The sequence below is a fragment of the Carassius gibelio genome, chromosome A16 (assembly GCF_023724105.1).
Source record: "Carassius gibelio isolate Cgi1373 ecotype wild population from Czech Republic chromosome A16, carGib1.2-hapl.c, whole genome shotgun sequence".
Lineage (NCBI taxonomy): Eukaryota > Metazoa > Chordata > Actinopteri > Cypriniformes > Cyprinidae > Carassius > Carassius gibelio.
This window is the reverse complement of record NC_068386.1, coordinates 8,766,760-8,777,197: the sequence shown is the minus strand read 5'-3', so window position 1 is coordinate 8,777,197 and position 10,438 is coordinate 8,766,760. Positions and strand designations below refer to the sequence as shown.

Here is a 10,438-nt window from a genome sequence, read left to right as displayed (position 1 = left end):
TCCTTTCGGTCATGACCCACAGCTCATGACCATAGGTGAGAGTAGGAACGTAGATTGACCGGTAAATCGAGAGCTTTGCCTTACAGCTCAGCTCCTTCTTCACCACGACAGACCGGTACAGCGACCGCATTACTGCAGAAGCTGCACCGATCCGTCTGTCAATCTCACGTTCCATCCTTCCCTCACTCGTGAACAAGACTCCAAGATACCTGAACTCCTCCACTTGAGGCAGGAACTCTCCACCAACCTGAAGTGGGCAATCCACCCTTTTCCGACTGAGAACCATGGCCTCGGACTTGGAGGTGCTGATTCTCATCCCAGCCGATTCACACTCGGCTGCAAACCGTCCCAATGCACACTGAAGGTCCTGGTCTGAGGATGCCAACACGACAACATCATCCGCAAAAAGCAGCGACGAAATCGTATGGTCCCCAAACCGGACACTCTCCGGCCCTTGGCTGCGCCTAGAAATTCTGTCCATAAAAATTATGAACAGAACCGGTGACAAAGGGCAGACCTGCCGGAGTCCAACATGCACCGGGAACAGGTCTGACTTACTGCCGGGAATGCGAACCAAGCTCTTGCTCCGGTCGTACAGGGACCGAACAGCCCTAAGTAGGGAGCCGCCGACCCCATACTCCCGGAGCACCCTCCACAGGATGTCGCGATGTGAAAACAGAATATTGTTTAATTGGCTAACATTAGCTACTGCAGTTATCGATAATAAAAGCAGGGGAGACACCATGATCAAGAAGGCGGTTCACCCAGGGCGAAGCTTGTCCATTGCACTCCGGCCATGCTGATCCTTGCGAATTCCCCAAATGTGGGAATCTCGACTGCGTAATTTATGGTAGTAGGGGACTGCGTTCCCGCTCTCCCCTGAGATATTTTTTTTTATTTTTTTTTTATTATTATTATTTTTTTTTATTTAAGGGAAGTCGTGGCGGGAGTGCGTGTACATTGCTCTCTTCACCCTCAATACCACGACTTAGGTGCCCTTGAGCATGGCACCAAACCCCCAACTACTCCATGGGTGCTGCAGCATAAATGGCTGCCCACTGCTCTGGGTGTGTGTTCAGTGTGCGTGTGCACTTCGGATGGGTTAAATGCAGAGCACGAATTCTGAGTATGTCACTTTCACTTTTAAAACAGATTTACAGAAATTCACAGTGAATGCAGAAATTTATAGTGCATTTTAAAAGTAAATAAAAGTAATTGTATTAAACGTGAATTTTGAAGTAGAAAAATCTGATTTAGTATTTTCTTATCAAGCCATTAATTTGTTTTATCAACAACTTAATTTTTTTTTTACAGTGTAGTTAATTTTATATTCTTTACATTATTCAATATTACATACATAATACACAACTTAATATGTAGTATGTATGTAGAAATGAACATTAACAAGATTAAAAAAAAATTCTAAAAGTATGGTTCATTACGTCATGATACCCAGTGCATTTACTAACAAATTAAAGGGGTCATATGATGTTGCTAAAAATTATTTAGGTGTATTTGGTGTAATTAAATGTGTTTAAGGTAAAAAAAGAAAAAAAAGTATTTTCCAAATACTGTACATTATTGTTTCTCTGCTATGCCCTGACTTCTGAAACGCATTGATTTTTACAAGGCTCATCGGTCTGAAAAGTGAGGTGTACTCTGATTGGCCAGCTATCCAGTGCATTGTGATTGGCCAAATACCTCAAGGGTATGACAGAAATGTTACGGCCCTAAAAATATTTTGATGTCCTGTCCAGCCGGATCAATGAAACATATACCTAAAACCCATTATAAACGTGATATAAACATGATTTCTAGTCGTGTCCTCTTCTGGAAGGCCAAACAAAGTAGTTCTGCTTTCTCAGTGAAACAGCGGCACACACCGTGGCCTTGAGTGAGCATAGGCTGGAGGCCTAGAGTGAGCTGAGGCCGGCTTGAGTGAGCAGAGGCTTAAGAACCGCGTGGCCGGCAGATTCTACGAAGGAGCGTACCTTTGTCTTGCGGCAAATAAATGTAACGCCCCCGGGCTGGACACCGCTTTATCCACGGTGAAAGCCGATCCGGTGATCCACAGTGCAAAGTGGGTGTATTTCCTCAGTGAACAGCACGGATCAGCTCCAGGCAAGACAAAGTGGATATCGTCCTCTTTTGGAAGGCCAAACCATGTAGTTTCACTTTCACAGTGAAATACAAAGCATCTATATGACATGGAGGCGGCAGCAACAACAATACTACAATGAGAATAAAAGGTACGCCTTCTTTCTTTGCGTGAAAATCTGGGCGGCGTTATGCAAATCTTCCCACATAGTGACGTAGAGATGTGGGGGCATGTTTAATCTCTTTGGATTTGAGACTTTAGTCTTTGCAACTTTACAGATCTTCTTTATGCACCAAGAGCTTGTAACACCCCATAGGAAAATGAAAAATTTTAATTACATCATATGACCCCTTCAAACAATGTTGTAAAGTGTTACCTAAAAAAAAACATGAGAGGTTAAATAAACACTCCAATAGTAGTTACAGTTTTGGAACATTTTATTGTTGTCTGAACCCCCGTCCCACCCCAACCCTCAGTTCCCCAAGAGATATATGCCTCTGTGTCCTCTTCCCATCCCACAAACACATGGTCAAAAACACAGTTCTTTTTCAGTTCATTCAGTATCATACAGAAACACTCGGAAGGAAACAAATAAACAAACAAAACGCATAAAAAAACAAAATCAACAAGGACCTGGCTCAGCAGTTGACAAGATTGGCTAAAGTCCTTCCTTTCTCATAGTGACACCCTAGGGATAGTTATGCGGTATTAGCATAGGTTAGCATGGCTACCATTAGAAGCTGGCTAATGTCTTTGGAATGAGCATGAAAAGAAAAATACACAATCATTGGAGGGTTTTAAAGTGACTGAATGGGCCTTCTAAAGGGACAACTTTGGAATGGCTTATAGAGATCGTCCTCAGCAGACTGAGCATTTGTCAGATCTTTTGGCGGCATATTTAGGAAACAGGTCTTATACAGTACATTCAACTCTTTCTGTCACTTTTTAATTGTTAAATCTGGCTGAACAAACTTTGTTCACATACTATTCAAAGAACACAAATATACATCTATATGTACACATACTTTCCACTTAAAATCTGAGTGTCCAGGCATTTTCCAAGAAAGTCCAAAGGGGGATTCGGTGAAGAAAGTCACAACACTTTGTAATCTGATCAATCAGTATTTTCTCTGGCTCCCTTATAGAAACTCTTTCTCCAAAAATGAAAATTCTGTCATCATATTGTCCCAAATCTCAAAATGATTTGAAATAAAAATGTATCAGTTTGGAACAGTAAATAATGGCAGATTTCTCATTTTTGAGAGAGCGGCCCCTAACTACACTAGCTTGTTAACACCATCAGTCATCTGATGCGGTCAGTGTGGACTGAGGCGTCATTCTGCCTCAGTCTGAGATGGTTTATGCAGATTAATGTAATCAATGGGAAAATGCCTCTGTGATTTGCCAACTTGGCATCTTGCTGATATGGCAATTTCACAGTTGGGGGCCATAACAATTTGAAAGATGTGTGTTTGAGTAATACAGATGTGGATATTCTGACTATTTTATTTAGTTCTTTTAGTTTAAACTACTGTAATCAATGGTGGTAAACACAGTTTGGTATTTTTAATCACTGAACTCTTGGCTGTCAGTTCTTTCTTAAAGAAATCACTTTTTTTTCTCTTTGCAGCCAACAGCTGTAAGAAAGTTCTTTGACTTAAGAAAATGTTGAATTACACCATCAGAAAGAACATTTTACAGTAGAGTATATAAGCTGTTTTTAATTCATTTTCTATGGAACACTCTTTGGTAACTCTGTTACCAATCTTTGAGAATATTAAAGCAAGTTTAAAAGCAAGATATTTTGATGATTTGATTTTACAATGTGGCAAAAAAAAAGGCAACTGACTTCTGAGGTGTGAAAGGCCAGAGAGAAATTTGACTAGCTAACATAAAAAAAACCCATCATAGGACACCACAGTACCATATTCATGAATTGCACACTTGACAATCAGATGATAAAGCATTGTGTATCCAGGCTATTAAAATGGCAAATAAAACCCATCACGTACTGCAATGCAACAGAAATGGACTGTGAATATGTAAACATAAAGGGATGCTTTGAAAGATCTCGAGCCCAGGATTCAGCTGTACACTCAAAGCTGCACAATTATTAAACAAATCCACTGAAAGAACACGAGTCAGTCCGATAAATAGTTACAAGTGAAAAGAAGAAGATTGGCGGTGTTCCTTCTGGTCCCTTTCTCCTCACTTCTGACAGTTTGGCCTCCGTTCCCATTTCGCAGCGCCGTTGTAAAAGGACTATTAACTGCGCTCTCTCAAAACCACTGAGTGAAAGGATAAAGGTCAGGGTGTAATCCACCGCAAGCTTTAGAATGCCATCATGTCTCCCCCAATGTACTTCCTTTGCTTTAAGCACACAGGCCACTGTTAGCACTTGAGACTTCCACCTTAAGACATAAGAGATTTCCAGCAGACGTTAAGTATATATACACAAGTGAGAGGAAAAAGACGACAGTTACAGCAAGATAGGAAATCCACAATGGGGCAACGTGGCCACCCAATTCTCCTGTCAATCTCCTCTTGAGAAATATGGCACCATATATAGTAATAAACTCTGCCTCTGATGATACAAGAACCAATCCTCAGAGAAAAGTACCCATGAGGGAGACATGTATCGGTAAAAGTTGGTAAAACAGCATTTCCTTTTGCGTTGAAGAGGCATTGGCTTCTTGATAGGCGATTGATGGAAAGCTCTGCTGGTTGAATCTGTGTGTTGTGTGGATGTCAGCATTTGTGCATGCATTTGTGTGTTTGTCCTTTTAGTGCTTTTTAAGGGGCATGGCAGGTGCCCGACTCCGTTGTAAGAGCCACGGTAAAGATGCCCAACTCTCAACTCCACTGCGCTGCACATACAGAAGACTTCTCCAAGTGATGTTTATCTTTGCTCTTCAGTCCAGCCAGCCAGCCAGAGAGAAACAGGCAGGTGTAAAATAAAGCTGCCATTTTTTGAAATGGCCCACTATCTCAAGCAAAGATAAACCAAACACACCACACCAAGCCAGGCTCTGGAATCGCTCCCAGGTCTGAGGAAAAAATGCTGAAAATATCCTAAATTAAAAAACAGCCATGGCACAGAAGGGTGTAACATATTTAGGTGTTTGGGGCAAAAAGGCAGAAAACTTTACTTTGCTTCTTCCTTCGGCTTTATGATCTGGGTAAGACGACAGAAAGAAGGGAAGCAGAGGTGATTAGGGGGTGTGAGAGCGAGCCTGTCGGTGGTCCTGCTCCATGCAGTGAGGTCAGCATGATGGGAATGGGGGGGGGGGTCCGCTATCTGACCTCCAAGCAGTCCAAATAATCCAGAACCAGCTCATAACAGAAACGATACTGCTCCTGCACCACAGAAAGAGAAATGAAAGAATTAATGCAATAATTTCGATTCATTCATAAGCTTTTTCTAGATAAGCCCTGGTCTACAGTACGGATTGTAGCAAAACCGATGCTTTTGCCATTTAACTCAAAGGCAAGACTTCCTCTTGAGATTCCTCTCATTTGTTTTGCAACCAACAGTCTCTTTATTCTTTCTCTAAATAGTGTGTTCTGTTTTAGTGTGACTTCACTGGCAATCGATTTTTGTACCCACCAGTGTCTCCACCATGTTGGGCTTAGCATTACGAAGGGTTTTGACGGCATAGAAGACATCCACCATGTTCTGGTACTGGATCATCTCCATCAGGATGTTGCTGGAACAGTACATTCCGCTGCGGCCACCGCCGTTCCTAGACAGACAAGAATACAAGAAACCCGGCTGTCATGAGTAAAGAAGAGACACTGAGGATAGTGGAGAAACGGATCTGGCTGTGCTGCATACTGATATTTAGTCTACACCAGAAATCTCTCATATACAGTTAATATGAAACCAGCCTGCACCAGAGGCATAAAGAGCTTTTTGAAGATCCGCAGAGCTCTTCTGCTATGTATGCGTACGTTACGACGGCGGCAGCTAGATGAGACAATGGTGAGATAATCAATCACAGTCAGTGCTTTGGCAGCTCTGGTTTAGCACTGAGAAAGGCCTGTGCTGTTCTGTATTAAAGCATAATTGATTTCATCTCCATAATCTCTTCTCTCTGCCTGCGGTTGGTAACACTGTGTGACAGTTTTGAGTGATGTGTTTCTGGGCGGCGATGGGAAACAAATTTGTGCCTGGGGTTCCAGATGAGGTGGCTTAGTGGGCAGGAGGGGAAACGAAGCCAAACGAAGCCATGGGGGAAGTCAAGTGTGCGGTTAAAAGGATGATGACCATGTTAACACAGGGTATAAGTCCCTGTTTAGAAAATTATTTTATCTGAGAGCTATTTTGTTTGTTTAATTATTCATGTCAGAATATTGTTCATGATTTGTTTGCAAAGGTACACTGAAATATATTATGCATATATTTTCTCTTATCCGGCTCACTGGCAAACAGAGATAGGGGTCACAGCACACACAGATAAGACTGTGTGAAGACAAGGATTAATTGTGCCGTTCAAGGGCACAATGGCCATCACCCAGGCCATAGCAAGGAGCTTCAACAATATACAATGCAGGAACGTCACCTAATGGTCAACACGCATTTTGCCATTCAGTGTAACTGCTCTTTGATTAGCTAATTTATTTCTGCTCTTCAGTGTTAATACAATGCTTTTATCTTTTCCTTTTTCTCTTTGATTTGGGCTGTACTTTATTGGCTTATTATTCAGTTTTAGCTGTTTATGTAGAAGTTTATGGCAGGGTTGTGCATCATTCAAAACTGAAATATTGCCCTTTATTTAATCAAATTTAAACTACCATTCCAAAGTGTGGCGTCTGTTGGGGTCTTTGTTTGTTGTCTGTTTTTAACATGTTTTTAAGTCTCATGTTCATCAAGGTTGCATTTATTTAATCAAAAATACAGTATTATTGTGATAATATTATTGCGAAATATGATTCCAATTAATATTAGTTTTCTATTTTAATATACTTTAAAATGTCATTTATTCTGGTGGTGGAAAAGCTTTATTTTCATCAGCCATTACTACAGTCTTCAGTGTCACATGATCCTTCAGAAATCATTCTAACAGGTTGATTTATTCATATTTAGTTGGAACCTGGAATCCCTTTTTTGGGGGGGGGTTTATTCATAATTTTATTTAAAGATATTTATATATTTATTTCAAAATATTTGATATTTATTTATATCAAATATTTATCTCGAAATATGTTTTAACTATCACTTTTTTTAATCAGTTCAACATATCTTTGCTGAAAAGAAGTACTGACCTCAAAACTTTGAACAAATATCCCCACCCAAATATCTAACCCTGAATTTCTGAATAGTAGTGTAAATTCTATTAAATTCCACTTCCTGTAGTTCCAATTTGACTTATTTTCAAATATATTCTAAAATAACAAAATCTCCAATAGGAATGTGTTTGGAAACTCTTTGGACTCATGGATCTTCCAGTACTTGTATTACTGATGAATAATGCCAGTGCACCTGCTAGACCAGACATACATCTCGCCATGCAAGTATAAAAAAATGATCTGTAACTGTTTGCATCAGTTGCTTGGGGAAACATCAATCAATGACACACTGCAGAGGACACATTGTGGAAGTAAAAGATGTAGTTAAGCACAGCAGGACTGCATCATTAAGCTGATTTTTTTTAAAAATCATCTGTCTGTATCTGATTAGCAGTCCATAGAGCTTATGAAAGATTACAATATACAGTTGCAGGAGTGTATTACCATGCAGCAGAAATCAATAGAAAGAATACCAAATAATCAAACCAAAACATTAACAAAGAAAAATTAGAATACACTTAAAAAAAGCAACTGTTTGTTCAGTTTAGCTAATTAAAATCCGCTAATGCAACAACACTCTTCATCACATTATCACAACCTAATTAATTTGTGCAAATTTAATTTGCAAAATTGAAGTTTTCTTAATCTACAGTATTTGCATTAACACTATGAATCATTTTAATTGGCCATAACTGAATGTACAGATATCCAGATGTAAACCTAAACAGACACAATGGAAATTGATTCTAATAATTCTAACAATACAACTTACAGGCAGTGGACGACAGTACGACCTTCCCCACACTCCCTCTGCCACTTCTGCACGCTGGCCAGCAGGTTGAGGAAGGCCTTTTTGGAGTCAGGCACGTCACGGTACGCAGACCAGCGCAGGAACTGGAACTGGCACACGACCAGCTGACCCTCCTGCAGCTTCACATGGATGAGACAGGAAAAAGGAAAAGCCAAGATCAGTAATGCATCACCAGCTGTGCATTTGGGCTTGTTTATGAATGTGTACAGTAGCGTGGGACTGTTCTCCATGCTGAGGTCTCAGCAGTGCCAAGTCAGCAGTGTTTAGGTTGTGATGAATGAGTGTGTTGGTAAAGGGTTTCACTCGGCTGGGGAAGAAAAACTGTAAAGCTGGCCCTGATCCGCGCCTACTTTGGCTTCAAACACAGGTGGAATTAATATAGAGCCCTGAGGCACACCCTGAAACAGGGTTGGAAGTGAGCGCATTGACCATAGCTGAGCGACACAATTTAAAATGTTATTCTAATTTGTAAACAATTGATAGGACATACAGTGATGCCAGAGGTAGTTAAATTAGGTTGTAGGATGTATTATAAAGTTATATTCAAATTAAATGAATTTTAAATAAAAATGTAGCTGTTTTTACAGATAACAATGCTCAATTAATCTCATTCAGTTCAATCTAAATATGGTCATTCTGAATATGACCCATTGTGCCATCAGTTGTTGCATATGTCGTAACTGATATAAAGAATAAAGGGTGGATCTGAAATTTAAGGGGAAACTTTTCCAGTAAACAACCCTTTTTTAAAACATAATCCAGCAATTACAGAGTTTACGCACCTCACTACCAATTTTAAGTTCCCAGAATGTCCTGGAAACTTTAGTTTTTGTTTCCCAAAGAGGACAATTTAACATTCTCTGCTTATTAGCCTTTTTTTTTAATGTTTAGGTTCCAACGTTCTCGTAACCACTATATTCCAATATCCTTTAGCCTGCTGTACATCAAAAAATTTGACTACAAACCGTGTCTTGTCTTTATCCATGATTTTACCAATCATTAAAATAAGCAAAGCGCATCATCAAACATAATATGGAGGATTAAACTAATATGCCAGATTTAATTTAATTCCATTAACATGTAAGATTTCCTGGATAATCAAAACACATGAATGCCCATCTTTCTAAGCGATTAAAAAAAAACGAGTCTCTACAGAAGACATGCAACAATGCAGAAAGTAAACCATTTAAAAGCAGAAGCGTACAAAAACACTAACACTAACATTCTCCACCACACAATCTAAGCAAAAGAGATGTCACATTTGAATAACACACGCACCCACGATCACATCCACACACCCCCTTAATACCCTCTACAGCGCTGGAAATGCCTCCCCCCACTCAATCGCCTTAGTTTCTAACGTTCCACAGATCTGCTGCCTGCCAAGCATTATAACACTGTGACATCTGTCAAAAAAACATCGGGCAGAGAGTAAAATGCAGGTGTCTATTAGGCAAAGAGCACTGCTATAAAACATTCACAGAGCAAAACAGAACAAAATTAGATCTTACAATTATGACAAGCTAGGGCAAATTGAAAGTGGTAAAAATGACCTTCTGTGGCATACTCATTATGTATGCTTCATATCTGCAGGCTTATAAAAACTTATTTAGGCATCTGTCCTTGTCTGCGAAAGTGCCGCCATATGAAGTGCCATGTGCTGATGGTATGAAAATGGATATTCTGAAATAGCTTTTCCTCTGTTCTTTAATTGCTCTCGTAGCTTTGGCTGACAAATATATTGGGCTGACAAACCCTATTCCAGGGAAAGGCAACTCCGGTCCTGGAGGGCCACTATCGTGCAGAGTTTAGCTTCAGCCCTCATAAAAACTCACCTGCCTGTATCTATCTAGTAATCCCGAAAACACTGATTGCCTTGTTCAGGTGTGTTTAATTAGGGTTGGAGCTAAACTCTGCAGGATAGTGGCCCTCCAGGACCGGAGTTGCCTATCCCTGCCCTATTCATTTAACTCTTTATCTTTTAGTCTATGTAATAGGCCTAAAAATGCTTCCAAAGCTTTTCAAATATTACATAAAATTCAAATTTACTTTTGGAACTAAGCATACAGTTAAAAGGCACAACATAGTGATCACCTGGTCTCATTCAATTCTCCCAGAAAAATGACTTTGGAATCTACTTTGCATTTCTAGAAAGAACATTAAGAGGCTCATTTGCACAGCTGGATTACTTTTTACCTTAAGTGTACCTTTAGAGGCCCAACAGGATCAAGTGAGTAATC

The 10,438-nt window shown here is 40.0% G+C and overlaps 1 protein-coding gene and 1 non-coding gene across 12 annotated transcripts in view; one reads left to right on the top strand and one right to left on the bottom strand.

The window, feature by feature from the left end:
- Positions 1-720: 720 nt before the first annotated feature.
- LOC128031233 (U1 spliceosomal RNA) lies at positions 721-882 on the top strand. The gene has a single exon (XR_008188071.1). It is a non-coding gene; the product is annotated as a U1 spliceosomal RNA (small nuclear RNA).
- A 2,919-nt stretch (positions 883-3,801) lies between these two features.
- The window catches only part of LOC128030519 (receptor-type tyrosine-protein phosphatase U), a 181,291-nt gene continuing 174,654 nt past the window's right edge, over positions 3,802-10,438 (bottom strand). For all 11 annotated transcript variants that reach the window (XM_052618210.1, XM_052618212.1, XM_052618215.1 and 8 more), the window contains 3 exons: positions 8,160-8,317; positions 5,706-5,841; positions 3,802-5,455 (listed from right to left, as the gene is read on the bottom strand). In XM_052618210.1, coding sequence (XP_052474170.1) covers positions 5,393-5,455; positions 5,706-5,841; positions 8,160-8,317 — 357 coding nt within the window. In that variant the 3' untranslated portion in view covers positions 3,802-5,392. The remainder of the gene's footprint in view (positions 5,456-5,705; positions 5,842-8,159; positions 8,318-10,438) is intronic.